The sequence below is a fragment of the Camelus dromedarius genome, chromosome 23 (assembly GCF_036321535.1).
Source record: "Camelus dromedarius isolate mCamDro1 chromosome 23, mCamDro1.pat, whole genome shotgun sequence".
NCBI classification, from domain to species: Eukaryota; Metazoa; Chordata; class Mammalia; order Artiodactyla; family Camelidae; genus Camelus; species Camelus dromedarius.
The window spans coordinates 20,877,497-20,893,333 of NC_087458.1; the positions used below are offsets into that span (position 1 = coordinate 20,877,497).

General features: G+C 39.1%; 1 protein-coding gene across 1 annotated transcript; it reads right to left on the reverse strand.

Annotated features, from left to right (window-relative positions):
- On the reverse strand, window positions 1-15,494 carry MRPS14 (mitochondrial ribosomal protein S14). The gene is made up of 3 exons (XM_010992882.3): window positions 15,363-15,494; window positions 4,827-4,985; window positions 1-473 (listed from the first exon to the last, which is right to left on the reverse strand). Exons 1-3 carry the CDS (start codon window positions 15,405-15,407, stop codon window positions 291-293), a joined length of 387 nt encoding a protein of 128 aa, XP_010991184.1. The 5' UTR covers window positions 15,408-15,494; the 3' UTR covers window positions 1-290.
- Between the last annotated feature and the right edge of the window lie 343 nt (window positions 15,495-15,837).

Here is a 15,837-nt window from a genome sequence, read left to right on the forward strand (position 1 = left end):
TATTTTCACAGAAACATTTATTACTGTACTCTTTGTACTATGCTTGGGAACAGTACGTTTAATGTATTAAGTCCAAGACAAAAGGTAATTCACTGACAGCCAGAATTCGCTGACAGAATGAAACATCCAAATTTCTTCATCTAAAATTTAAAAGTAATTTATCCATAGACAGCATCAGGTAGAGAAGACTCCTAATCTGGATCCCCAAGAAAACTAGGTTTTTGTCTATTAGAAAAGTCTCTTCTTGCCAGCACTGGTTTTCCCGAAAGCTCAGTGGGTTCCAGAGCCGATCACCACATTGCCCGCTGGACCCCAGACAGCTGCCCGTGGTCGGCCAAGTGACGGAAGACGATACGACTCAGCCTCCAGCGCCGCTTCACACCTCGTGGACGGGACGTCATGACGCACCGATTTCTGATTCTAACGGGACAGCTATCCCGGGGAAGGGCAGCGATTTCTTCATCAGCCACGTCCTAAGGGAAGTCACAACATCATTTACACATACCACATGCATTTATCTATTCTAGATGATAAGTCATTGCTTAGAGGAAAAGAACAAAGGGCTGTTTTCACTGATGCAGCAAGAGTTTGCAAAGAACCCTGACACCATAGTGAACCTTGACCTCTGAGTAGAAACAAATAGACCAGAAAAATGTTTGACAGAAATGTTTGACATGCTCTCAATATAATTTTTCAAAATTTAATTGAAACAATCTACAAGCCGTAAGTGTAAAGCTCAGTAAGTTTTCAAAACAGAAAATACCTGTATAACCAGCAACGAGATTAAGAAACGTTATCGGCACTCTGAGCCTCACCTCTGCCTCCTTTCAGTCACTGCCCTCCTGGCTAAAGCTAACCTGGTTGCTAACACTACAGATGAGTTTTTCTTGTTTTGATTTTACACAAATGTAACCACAGAGCATGCATTCTTTTTTATTCACTTCTGTTTGGCTTCTTTCATTCAATACAATGCTGTGAGAGTCTTCATACTGTTACATGTGCTGTTCATTCTCATTGGTGCTAATTTTCATTGTGTGAATATAATAATAATTCATTTATCCATTCTACACTTGATGGATATCTGGGTAGTTTCTAGTTTTGAGCTATTACCAATAGAGCTGCTACAAACATTCTCATTTCTCTTTTGGAAAACATATGAATTCATTTCTATTATCTCCCCAAATGATTTTTTCCCAGCTTTAATGAAATATAATTGACATATAACATTGTATAAGTTTAAGATGTACAATATGGTATTTTGAAACATGTATATATTATAAAAAATAACTTCCACAATAAGGTTAGTTAACACCTCCATCACACCCCATAACTACCTTTTTTTCCCAGGGTTGAAGGGAGAACATTTAAGATTTACTCTAAGCAACTTTCAAGTATATAATAAGGTCTTGTTAATTGCAGTCACCATGTTGTACTTATTCAACCCCACAGCTTATTCATCTTATAACTGGAAGACTGTACCCTGTGACCGACACCTCCCCATTTCCAACCCCCAGCCTTGGGTAACCACCATTCTGCTGTTTCTATGAATTTGGCTTTTTAGATTCCACATATGTGAGATCATACAGTATTTTTCTTTCTCTGCCTGACTTACTTCACTTAGCATAATGCCCTCAAGATACATCCATGTTACTGCAAAAAGCAGGATTTCCTTCATTTTTCTGGTTAAGTAGTATTGTACTGTGTGCAAGTGAATCACGTTCTCAGAGAATCGCATTCATCGGCTGATGGACATTCAGGCTGTTTCCTTGTCTTGGCTACTGTGAATAATGCTGCAGTGAACGTAGGGGTGCAGATATCACTTCTGTTTCTACCTAGTGATTTCATTTCCTTCAGATTTATACTCAGAAATGAACTGCTGGATCATATATGGTAGTTCTATTTTTAATTTTGGGGGGAGCCTCCAAACTTTTCAATAGTGGCTGTACCAACTTACATTCCCACCAGCAGTGCACAAGGGTTCTCTCCTCCACATCCTCAATGATATTTATCTCTTGTCTTTTGGATAGTAACCATTCTGACAGGTGTAAGGTGACAGCTCATAGTGGTTTTGATCTACATTTCCCTAAGCGATGTTGAGCATCTGTTCATGTACCTGCTGGCCATTTGTATGTTTTTTTTTTTTTGGAAAAATGGCTACTCAGGTTCTCTGCCCATTTTTTAATAAAAAAAATTATTTTTTGCTTTTGATTTATAGGAGATCCTTATATATTTTGGATATTAACCCCTTATCAGGTACATGGTTTGAAAATTCTTTCTCCCATTTTGTAGGTTGCCTTTTCATGTTGTTCTTTCTTTTAGCGTGATGTAGTCCACCTGGTGTTGAATTTGGTTTGCTAGTATTTTGTTGAGAATTTAAAAATCTCTATTCATCAGGGATACTGAGCTGTAGTTTTCTTTTTTTTGTAGTGTCCTTATCTAGCTTTGGTACCAGGGCAATGCTGGGCTCATAAAATGACTTTGGGAGTCTTTCCCTCCTCTTCAGTTTTCTGGAAGAGTTTGAGGACTGGCACTAATTGCACTTAAATGTTTGGTAGAATTCACTCATGAAGCCATATGGCCTGGGCTTTTCTTTGTTAATAGGTTTCTGATTACTGATTCAATCTCCTTATTATTAGTCAGTTTAGATTTTCTACTTCTTCAGGATTCAGTCTTGTAGGTTCTACGTTTCTAGGAATGTATTCATTTCCTCTGGGTTAGCCAATTTGTTGGCGTATTATTGTTCATATCAGTCTTTTATGATCTTTTGTATTTCTCTGGTATCAGCTTTAATGTTTCCTCTCTCATTTCTGATTTTATTTAAGTAAATCTCTTTTTACTCTGTTAGTCTAGCTAAAGCCTTGGCAATGTTTTCAAAAACTCTCTTGCTTCCATTGATATTGAGTGTTTTTCTGGTTTCTATTTCATTTATTTCTGATCTTTGTTTCTGCTAACTTTGGATTTAGCTTATTCTTTCTCTAGTTCTTGAGATGTAAAGTTAACCTAACTTTACCCATGGATTTTTGAATCATAAAAGCCTGAAACCTCTGGACTAAAGATCAAGTAGGAAGAAATGTGGTTTGAGATGAGGCCAAAAAGGGAGGGAGGGCAGGATCCCCCAGAGCCTTGACATCTATGGTAAGGGTTCTGACTGCTGGAGGAGCCAAGACGAGTGGTCAGATGAGAGTTGCACTTTCAAAAGATCATGTGCAATGCAGGGAATGAATATGGTAAGGGCAAAAGTGGTTGAGGGGAGAAAATTAGAGATACTGCAGTAGCTAGCACTAAAGTTTGTCAGTAGAAGTTTACTTTTAGTATGTGCTTAGAAGTGTATTATTGTGTGTGTGTTACATTCACTTTAATCTGACAACTATGATTGACCCTGTACTAGACTGTGGTGGAAGCCAAATAATTGCTCTAACATATTAGAAGTACATAAATGACAAAATACATATGAAAGCCACTAAATTTACATCAACTAAACATACAAAAGCCACTAAATTTACGTCAATTATTAAGCATTAAGAGTAGTTCCTGATCTCCAAAAGCTTATGCATGTGTTGTTATCATGAAATACTTAGCGAGTTATATAAAACAACATGATTAAGTCAATGAATGGCAGATACCGAGCGCTACAGAAGGACCTGGAGAGGAGAAATGATTGGGCTGGTAGGATGAAGTAAAGCTGCACGGTGGCAGATCTTGAAGAATACCTACACATTTTTTATGCGTGTACGAACATAAAGATTGAAGGCTGTGTACAAATGAGGAAATTGGGGCAGAGGGGAAATGAAACAAAAGCATTCTGTGAGAGTCTGTTAGTTTGTTAGCACTGGTACATAAATCTGACTTGTAACCTCGTTGGCAGGTGTCACAGAACCACGATCAGTTCCCATGATTCACAGTCTCTGCACAGCTACTGCTGGTTCTCCTACCAGACACTCCTCTGGGGATCTTCATCAATAATGTCCTCCACAGCATCTTGAGCTGAGTTTCTCAGGAGCCACTTCTTACCACTCCCTAAATCTAGGCAAGTAGCTTAATACCACAACAGTAAAAGCCATAACAGAGTGGTCCAGGCCACTCCGTTTTTCTGCTCATCTGGCTTAATTTAGACAAGATTTAAAAGAATCCATAGTGATGAAGGGCCTGTATATTATTCTCCCAATTTCTAGAAATGGGTTTTTTTTTGTTTTATGGTTATTTTTTTAAACTCTGAGCTTTTGATAAGTTTAACAGCCTTGAGTTTGAGTTACAGTCTCTGATAAGACTCTTGAATGGAGGCATTTTATGTTACCACTTAGGTGCAGGACCTTTTGTTTCAGGAAGCTAAGCAAGTTAACATACTCTTATTCAAGTTAAAGAGTGTGACAAGAAAGTAACCCTAAGTGGAAGGCTACCTCAGCACACAGAGGTGGGCAAAGGAGTCCAGAGAGGCAGGCTGGGTAAGGAACAGTGTAGGCCACGCATTGGGCACCTGCCCACTCATTGGTAAAGCCTCCCAATGTCCTGAGAGTTGAAAGACTGGGATGAAATGGGGAGAGAACTTAGGTCAAAAATAACTACCCAACTCCGTGTGGTGACCATGCGTCAGTGCTTTCTAAGGACCACCTAATGGTGTGGTTCAAAGTATAGTTAGGAATGAATAGTTCTTTTTAATCTGCAACTCACCAAAATCAGTTATAAGGACATTTGTTTATGTTCACTCGGAGTATCTGATCATATTCTTTAGAAAGTACATTGGTACTAAGTCAAAACAAATAGTATTAAAAGTGATTTGACTTGAGTTAATGATTTTATAGTATAGAGACTCATCTAAATTAGCTAACCTGAAGGTTTTTGGGCAAAATGGTATTCTTCCTGAGAGAATTGATCCGTAGCCTCTCATCTGCATACTCGTAGGCCATTTTTCTTCTCTTCACATCACGTAACATTCTCCAGTCCACATAGTAACTTCGAACTTGGCCTGAAGCTGATGAAGGAACCATCTAAAAGACAGAGAGAAGGAACAAGTGAAGGACAGTCACACCCAGGCTCTGCCAGTGTCCCCACACTGTGATCTTCTTTTAGTCACTATTCATGACCTTTCTACCCCCCAGTAATTTTGGATCACTTTTAACAATTTAAAATAATAGAACAAATAATTTTTATGGATATATATTAAGCCAAAATGGTGGTGATTAATATAGTGCTAATAACAAGGGTTGAAAGATGAAAATTTTCCTGAGATTTTTAATACAATTCTGTTTGACCTTTACTTAGGCTAATATGTGGTTCAAAAATCAAAAGTACAGAAAGGGGGAGGAGGTCAAGATGGCAGAGTAGAAGGATGTGGTGCTCACCTCCTCCCACAAATCCATCAAAAATATATCTACAGGGGAACCAATTCTCACAAAATACCTACTGAAAGCTTGCAGAAGAGCTCATACAACCAAAGCTGCAAGGCAAGATCCCCATGCAAATGCGAAGGATGAAGGGAAAAGGGAGAAGAGGAATCAGGACTGGACCTGCATCCCTGGGAGGGAGCTGTGAAAGAGGATATGTTCCCTCAATGTGGGAACCTCCTTCACCAGCTGGGAGGTCTGCTGGGACAGATAGGAGCTTCAGAGGCTGGAGAAGACAGTGCGGGAGCTGGCCTGCACAGCGCCACAGGGTAGAGAGAGACCAGCACAGATGGGCCTTGCCACACTGCTGTATTTTCTACCCTGTGACACACAACTGCTGGTGTACACAGCGACTGTGTGCTGAAACTCAGCCTTCAGAGGACAGACCCAGAGAGCAGACTTAGTTTGTCAGAGCAGAGATAGCCTGGAGTGCAGCTTGGGCTGCATCTGGGGGTACAAACAAAACAGAGTGCAGGCTTGCCAGTGGAGTGCCACTGTCAACAGAGGAAGGGAGGGGCATAAGCCCAGCATAGCAGCTTCAGTCACTGTGCTCACAGCAGGTCATGAAACTGGCCACCCCGGGTTCTGTAAATGTTGTGGGCACACACATGTGGAGGCAGAGCTGAAATCTGAGCTGATCACCAGTGCTCCTACACAGAGGGAGACCCCAAAGGCAGTGTCAACAACAGTGATCTTTGTGGGTGCACACAAACTGGGTGGCAGGCGACACCACACACATCACGGTGGACAGCTCCTGGGAAAGAACACACAGTGGCTCCTTCCCAGCAGGAGCACTCCAATCCCACCTACCTCACACCGCAGCTTAGAACTGTAACTGGGGGCTTCTACTTCAACTACTGGGGAGTAGACCCTGCCCCCAACAGGGCAGTGACAATTAGAGAGAAAAGAGGAGGTCCCACTCAACATCTAGTGCAGGCTCATGTCACCACTACACCAGCACACCCACTATCAAGGTGACTAGGGCCAGCACAAACTGAGAAAAAAGGTAGCAAGCATCCATACCAAAAACAGCCCTTGTACCAAAATACTACTCAGTCTACAGAGGGTCATTCCCACATAAAAACAGACCTTCAAAACCACAACAGAAAGCTGTCTCTCCTAAATTCGTAGTAAGAGAAATAAGTAAAATGAAGAAGCAGAAGGACTACTCCCAATTAAAAGAACAAGAGAAATCCCGTGAAAGAACAAACAATAAAACAAACCTCTCCATGCTACTATACCTCACATTCAAAATGGAGGTAATAAAAGTGCTGAAGGAATTAAGAAAGGCTCTCGATGGAAATGCAGATCACTATAACAAGGAATTAGAAACTATAAAGAGGAGCCAATCAAAATTAGACAACTCAACTGCTGAGATGAAAACCGAGCTAAAGTCTGTAAACTGCAAACTAATGCAGAAGAACGAATAAGTGATCTAGAAGACAGAATAAGGGAAATCACCCAATCAGAACAGCAGACAAAAGGACAAATTTAAAAAAAAAGAAAAAGAAAACAACATACGAGATCTACTGGATAATATAAAGTGAGCCAATCTTCACATCATAGGCATGCCAGAAGGAGAAGAAAGAAAAAATGGGCTAGAAAATGTATTTGACAAAATTATGGCTGAAAAGTGAAAAGGAAACAGATATCCAGGTACAGGAAGCACTGCAGGTCCTCCCAAAAGTGACTCAAACCAGACCTACAATAAGACATGTCATAGTTAAAATGGCAAAAGTTAAAGAGAGGATTCTAAGGGTAGCAAGAGAAAAGCAAAGAGTTGGTTACAAGGGAACCCCCATAAGGCTATAAGCTGATTTCTCTACAGAAATAATCACAGATGACAAGGGAGTGGCAAGCTATACTCAAAGTCCTGAAAGAGAAAAACCTGTACCATAGGATACACTACCCAGCAAGATTATCATTGAGAATAGAAGGAGAGATAAAAATTTCTCAGACAAGCTAAAACTAAAAAAATATAAACAATACTAAACTTATTGTAAAAGAAATACTGAAAGGTCTTCTCTAACTAGAAAAGCAGCAGGAGTCCACAGGGAAAGGGAAAATTACAATAGGAAAGGCAAATATATAAAAAGATTGAGTAAGCCAATAAACTGATTTAATTTTTTTTTAATTTGTGAAAGCAATTATGACTACACTGAATAACAAAAGGATAAATAGGAATATGTAAAAGAGGACATCAAAGTCATAAAATATGAGGAAGGTGAGTAAGAAAATGTAGATTTTTAAAATATATATATGTTTGAGCTTATATGACTACCAGTCTAAAGCAAATAGATACAGTAAGGGATGAACATACCCATGCATGAAAACCCAGGTAAGTACAAATCAAAAACATACAACAGATTCACAAAAACCAAAAAGAGAATCAAGCATAATACAAAAGAAAGCCATCAAACCACAAAAGGAAAAACAGAAAGAAAAAGAAGAAATACAAAGTCAACTGGAAATAAGGTTTAAAATAGCAATAAATACACATTTATCACTAATTACCTTAAATGTCAACGGACTAAATGTTCCAATCAAAAGACACAGAATGGCAGATTGGAAAATAAAACAAGAGCCTAAAATATGCTGCCTACAAGAGACCCACTTTAGGGTGAACGACACACACACAGATTGAAAGTGAGGGGATGGAAAACAATATTTCATGCAAATGGAAATGACAAGAAAGTGGGGTAGCAATACTCATTCAGACAAAATAGACTTTAAAACATTTGGAACATTCTCTAGGACAGACCACATACTAGGACAAAAAACAAGCCTCAACAAATTTAAGAAAACAGAAATTATTTCAAGCATTTTTTCCCAACACAACAGCATGAAAACTAGAAGTCAACCACAGAAAGAGAAATGAGAAAAAAAACGATTACATGGAGACTAAACAACATGCTACTAAAAAGCCAATGGGTCAACAACAAAATCAAAGAGGAAATTTAAAAAACAGCTCAAGACAAAAGACAATGAAAACACAACTGTATAAAATCTATGGGATGAAGCAAAAGCAGTTCTCAGAGGGGAAGTTATAGCAATACAGGCATTCCTCAAAAAAGAAAATTCCAGAGAAACAACCTAGCCTACCACCTAAAAGAATTAGAAAAAGAACAAAAACCTGAAGTCAGCACAAGGCTGTAAATGATAAAAATCAGAGAGAAAGTAAATAAATAGATTTTTTAAAATAGGAAAAAAATCAGTGAAACCAAGAGCTAGTTTTTTGAAAGGATAAACAAGATTGACAAACTCTGGCCTGGCTTAAACCAAGAAGGAAAAAGAGAGGATCCAAATAAACAAAATGAGGAAACAAAAGAGGAGAAATAACAACCAATACTACAGAAATACAAAAAAAATCATAAAAAATATTATGAAGTTCTATGTCAACAAAATGGACAACCTTGAAGAAATGGATAAATATCTAGAAACATACAGCCTGTCAAAACTGACTGAAGAAACAGATAATTTAAACAGACTGAACATCACTGGAAGTGAAACAGAATAAAAAACAAAAAAAAAAAACCCCAAAACAAACAAAAAAACTCCCTACAAAGAAAAGCCCAGGACTGGATGGCTTCACTGGGGAGTTCTACCAAACAAAAACTTACACTGATCCTTCTCAAACTTTTCCAACAGATTAAAGAGGAAGGAACTCCCAAAGTCATTCTGTGAAGTCATTATCACACTGATGCAAAAACCAGACAAAGACGATGCCAAAAAAGCAAACAGGCCAGCATCTTTGATGAATACAGATGCAAAAATCCTCAACAAAATATTAGTAAACCAAATACAACAATATATTAAAAGGATCATACACTATGACCAAGCTGGATTCATCTCAGGGTCACAAAGATGGTTCAACACATGCAAATCAGTCAATGTGATACACCACATCAACAAAAGAAGACAAAAACCACATGATCATGTCAGTAGATGCAGAAAAAGCATTTGATAAAATTCAACATCCACTTATGATAAAAACTCTTACCAAAGTGGGTATAGAGGGAACATATCTCAACATAAAAGCCACTTATGACAAACCCACAGCCAGCATAATATTCAATGGTGAAAAGCTGAAAGCCTTCCCACTAAAATCTGGAACAAGACAAGGATGCCCTCTCTCACCACTTCTATTCAACATAGTCTTGGCAGGCTTAACCATGGCAATCAGGAAAGGAAAAGAAATAAAAGGGGTCCAAACTGGAAGAGAAGAGGTAAAATTGTCACTAAATACAGATGACATGATACTATATATAGATAACCCTAAAAGCTCCACACAAAAACTACTATAGCTGATAAAAGAATTTGGCAAGGTAGCAGGATACAAGATTAACATACAAAAAAATCAGCTGCATTTCTTTACACTAACAATAAATTAGCAAGAAAAGAAAGTAAACAATTCCTTTTAAAATTGCATCCAAAACAATAAAATACTTAGGAATAAATCTGATTAACAAGGGGAAAGACTTATACATGGAGAACTATAAAACTCTGATTAAGGAAATTAAAAATGACTTAAAGAAATGGACAGATATCCCATGCTCTTGGATTGGAAGAATCAATATTGTTAAAATGGCCATATTGCCCAAGGCAATCTACAGACTTAATGCCATCCCTATCAAATTACCCCAGGACATCTTTCACAGAACTAGAACAAACAATCCTAAAATTGATATGGAATTACAAAAGACCCAGAATTGCCAAAGCAATATTGAAGAAAAAGAAAGAAGCTGCAGGAATAACCCTCCCAAACTTCAGACAATACTAGAGAGCCAGAGTAATCAAAACAGCACAGTATAGGCATAAAAACAGACCCATGGATCAATGCAACAGAATAGAGAGCCCAGAAATAAACCCACACACCTACAGTCAATTAATTCTCGATGAAGGAGACAAGAATATACAATGGAGAAAAGACAATCTCTTCAGAAAGTGGTGTTGGGAAAGCTGGACAGCTGTATGTAAATCAATGAAGTTAGAACACTCACTCACACCATATTCAAAAATGAACTCAAAATGGCTTAAAGACTTAAACAAAAGACACTGTAAAACTCCCATAAGAGAACACAAGCAAAAAATTTTCTGACATAAATCGTAGCAATGTTTTTGTAGGTCAGTTTCACAACGCAAAAGAATTAAAAGCAAAAATAAACAACTGGGACTTAAACTTAGAAGCTTTTGCACAGCAAAGGAAACCAGAAGCAAAACAAAAAGGCAACTAAGGGAGTGGCAGAGAGTATTTGCAAATGATGTGATTGTCAAGGGCTTAATTTCCAAAATATACAAACAGCTCATACAACTCAATAGCAAAAAACAAACATCAGAAATTGACACATTGTAACTGACTGTATACTTCAATTAAAAAAGTAGAGCCTTTCAAAGCACATTGAAACAGCTCTCACACACACACCCAGAACAAAAAGAGGCACAAATGGCACCTCCCCAACCTTCTCACTTCTGTACTTATATGCACAGCAAATTATTTTAGGCTCAACCAAGCACAGGAGCAACTGGAATAGATTCAAGTGGTTTTCTCTGATTAGAAACTCTTGAGGAGTAAATTGATGAGTGTTATCTTCGCCTAAAACAGTAATGGCAAAATATCATTTCCCATAGCCTATTTAGTGTCATTGTGATGAAAAAGTAGTTATATAGAGTGAAAAGGAGTGTTTTGAAAAATAAGTTGTAGACCTTTCCCAGAGCCATTATTTGAAGGGTTATGTGAGAAATGTCTGTAGCACACTCAGGAAGGAATACTCTGCTGACTCAACTGATTTTCTCCCCACAGTTGGGGAGAGTTTTTCTTTAATAGTTGGTATAAGTCTATATAGTATTTAGAACATGACCTGAACCCTGTCGTCCAAAACATGTTCATCAAAACTCATCCTCACAGGGAACTATATTCAATTTTCTTGCAATAACATGTAATAGAAAAGAATCTGAAATGAAAACATGGATGTATATAGATATAATTGAATCACTTTGCTGTACACCTGAAATTAAACATTGCAAAATCAACTATACTTAAATAGAAATTTAAAAATATATATATATGTAGGTATGTCTTGGAGACTTTTCCATATCCATATGTTAAAAGTTTCCACAGTTTTTTAGGTTTTATAAAATTCCACTATATGGATGTGACTGGGTTCAGAACATACTACCTCAAAACATGGGAACCTGGCATAGTGACTATTTCAAGCAAAAGGAAACTGAGAAACAGCAGGTGTAGGAGGGACTTTCTGACCTTCCCCTGAAGCAGCTTATAAGACCCTCACATAAGAAGTGCCCTCCTGTACCCCGGGATGAAAGAAGGGTCCTTATTTCTGAAGGCTGAGGGACACTGAGAAGAATCTGAAAGTAACAGGCCTTGCTAAGTTTCCCTTAGTGGAGCTCATACCTTTTGTCCTATCACTTTTTCCCACGCTCTTCATGCTTCATCAAACCTAACACAAAACCACTCAGGTTTAACTGCTTCTTTGGGTCTTGGTTTCCTTATGAAGCCTCCCTTGTCATGTAAAAGATACAGATTTGTATGCTTTTCTCTTGTTACAAGGGCCCCAGCTGAAAAGTTAAAAGGGTGGAAAGAAATTATTTTTTTCCTCCCCACAGACACATCATGATTTATTAAGCTGCAACCTATTGGTGGACAGCTAGGCCCTAACTCACAGTTATCATTACAAACAATGCTGCAGTGAATAATCTCCGACATAAATCATTCCATACATATCTCTACATATCAGCACGAAAATTCTTAGAAGCAGAATTTCTGGGTCAAAGGGTACTATGAAATAATCACTGACCTAGTATTTCTTAGCACAAGTTGTCCAGTAACCCAGTAATAAGACAGTAGGCTCCTCACTGTACGTTTACATGGTGATAGTTTACAGTTCTGACTGGCAGCCCAGGCATGGAGAGTATAGGCCGCTACAAAGTCAAGTCTCTCCCAAACCAGAGCAAATATTACATGTTAATTCAATTGCAGCTATGGAAAATGATGATGGCCTCTTGTAAGGGCTGTTTTAGAAAAAAATATATGTACAGCATTATATAGAATATAAAACTGAAAATGAGAATACCAGACTGGAAAGACAACATTTTTCAATATATTAATAAAAGAAATTGAATGTCTTCAGTGTTTCAAAGTCTCATGGGAAATACAACAACTCTACAATCATCTTTTTGGAAATAAGAGAGCATTAATGAAATTTCAATTATCAATTTGACAAATAACTGAGTCAAATGAATACTGTGGTCACTGTAGCTGGAAAGGAGTGTCACAGAGAGGGGACTTCAGGAAGGCTTTGAAGGACTGACAATTCTGATACAGTTGGGAAGCAGGGGAAGGGAGAGAAGGTGAAGTCTGTCCAAACCCAAAGAGCAAATGAAAGAGATTAACAGTCACGATCAAGGGAGATCATTCTGGTTGATAGAAACAATTCATGTTCAGGGGCAATGCAAAGTCTACTTTCATCCATGAAACTGAAAGTTAAAGAGACTTAGAAAACAAAAACATTTTCCCCTTCTTTTTCAGACTACTTCTAATCAATGTCCTCTCTACCATCTAAGAGGTTTCTATTTACTAAAAAGAGAAAAATACTTCTTTTTTGTATTTTTTTCTGACTATAAGTTATACTTTTAAAATAAACATCAGTCTTATATATTAATTTCTTCTGTAAATATTCTGTTATTGCCCTCATTTCTACTATATTGTCAGTACTTCATCAATTTATAACGGTGCTTTATATATTAAGGTTGCATTCTAGTCTGTTTTGTATATACACAGTCCTGCCCCTCTCCCTCATCCCTCTTCACCTCCTCAAACTCTTCCACTGGGCCCTCTTCAACTCATGGTCCACTATCAAGATCTTCTAAATCCTCAACTTCTTCTCTTAACACTTCAGGCTTTTGCTCTAGGAAATCCTGAATCCCTCCTGATAGTTTCCCGTATAGCACTTTTTTTCCCCCACAACTGGGAGAAAGCTTCCTTGCTCCTCGCTGCAGTTCCAGACTGTTCTTCCTTCCTAAAAGGAAGCTTTGACTCTCCTGCTGCTGGGCTATACTCCCACCACCCCTCGCTGCTGCAGTCACCTACCACAGCTCCCACCATTCTCTTTCATTTTTCACTCACTGTAAATCCTGGCTCACGGTCACTCTTTCCAGTATTCTTCCTGTCTTAATTCCTAGTGATCTCAATATACATGAAATTATACTCCAACATTTCCATTCCTCGAACTCTTTTCCTCCAGTGATTTGTGTCCTCCACTCTTCTTTACCTATTCACTTCTGTGTTCTAGGTCTTTTATTGCCAGTAAGTGTGAGCTTTCTATTCTCTCAGTTGTGTGTATCTCATTCTCCATCATTTCTTTCTAGCTTGCTCCTTCTAACACCCTAATAATAACCCCACTGGCACTTTTAATCCATTGATTCTACCAGCTTTTCACTGTCTCTCAGCTTTTGATTTCCCATCTCCCACTTATCCAACCTGAATACCTGGTCCATAAATATGATGTTATCTTTCATACATCGTCAACTCCCTGGTCCCTCTCTCACTTCACTGTACTGGCTCCAATTCTTGCCACTATTCCTCCTGTCTCCTCTTGACTATTTCACACCATCTCCTCTTTCCTTAAATCCCTAACACCTGCTCCCACATCCCCATGCTCAGCTGATGACTCCACTTTCTCTTTAATTATGAGATTAAAAGCATCTGTAGTTAAGTGCGCTGCACTCCCTCATGTTATTAAAGATCTGTTCTGTCCATTACAGTAGCCACTAACCACTTCAGGCTAGTGAGCACTTGAAATGTTACTAGGGGAACACAATTCCTAATTTTATTTAATTTAAAAATTTAAATTGAAAGGTAAACATTAAGCAACTTTATGGTTTTGGTAGGACTACATTTTCCATTTTAATGGTGGGAATTTTAACATCCAAACTAAGATGTGCTATTAAGTGTAAAATACAAACCTGATTTTGAAGATCTTGTATAAAAAAAGGATGTAAATATCTCAAAAATCATTTATAGATTAAAAGTTGAAACAACATTTTGGAAATACCTAGCTAAATAAAATATTTTATTAAAATTAAATCATCCGCTTTTTACTTTCTGAATGTGGCTACTAGAAACTTTTAAATTAGGTATGTGGTTGACATTTTATTTCTATTGGACGACACTGCTACAGACTAACTGTTCATGTTTCTAAGACCAAACAATCGAACATGAAACCCATCACCTCTTGCCTACACAAAGCAATTCTTCCCTCTCCTATAAGCATCCATTTTTTCCATTCTACAGGATCTTTCCTTTTAACACAAAAACATGCAGTTACTTCTGTCATGCTAAAAAATAAAACACCCACTCTCAACCCACCTCCTCTCCAGCTACTGACCCATTTTCTGCTCCCCTTTGCAACAAAATGTCTTCAAAGGCTTGTCTATACTCGCAGCCTCCAATTTCTTTCCGCTCATTCTCTCTTGAACGCTTTCGCCCTCACCACGCCATCGAAACTGCTGCGATCAAGGTCCCAACAACTTCCACGCTGCTAAACTCAATAAGCAATTCTCAGCCCTTCTTTTAATTGACTTTGAGCGGAGAGTCGACCAGGTGCTTCCAAACTACCAAGCTCTCCTCCCTCGCTGTACTCTTTTCAAGTCTCCTTGGCTCGGCGGCTTATTGTTGGGGTCTCTGAAGCCTCATCCCTCGGACCCCTTCTCTCTCCACCTACACTCACTTCTTTGCAGTCCATCTGCAGCTTTCAATGCCAGTCTGCTAGAAGCTTAGGAATACCAAGTTTACCTCTGCAGCTCGGCCCCCACCCCCCGAATCAAGCGGGAGGAGGGAAGTGGGCAGAGGGAGACCCCTGGGAAAGGTCAGCACTCGGCGCTGCAGGTGGCAGAACAGTGGGGGACCTGCGGGTTGGGAGGCCCTGGGAGAAGGGGAGGAGGGTTTAAGGGCGCGGGTCAGACCTGTCGGACGGTCCGCAGCAGAGAGCCCAGCATGGAAGCCGCCATATTGTCCGCCGCAAATGTCAAACGGCCGCAACTTTATTGACGCCGCCGAATACCGCGAGGACACGAGGGGCGGGGCCTGAGCCTCAGGGGGCGGGGCGGAGGGCCCCGCAGAGAGGAAGGAGGGGATAGTTACTGGATTTGCGTTCTCGCGGTATCCCACGGAATTTGGGCAAATTAACCTGGAAGCGGAGCTGTGCTACAGTGCAGTGTGACGCTCCTCACCTGTTCCTCGTTTTCTGACCGCTTTACATACCTTCTTAAATTACCTTTGCCCCTACCCACCTCCTTTTCTTCCGCTCTCCCCTACCCACCAGTTTACTGTCAACAATTTCTCTTCCCTTAAATCCTTATCGGTCTCCCTCAAGCTGCTTCTCCTGTATCTTCCATTAGTTTAGGATGCTACTTGCCGGAAACCTAGAATTATGGCCAA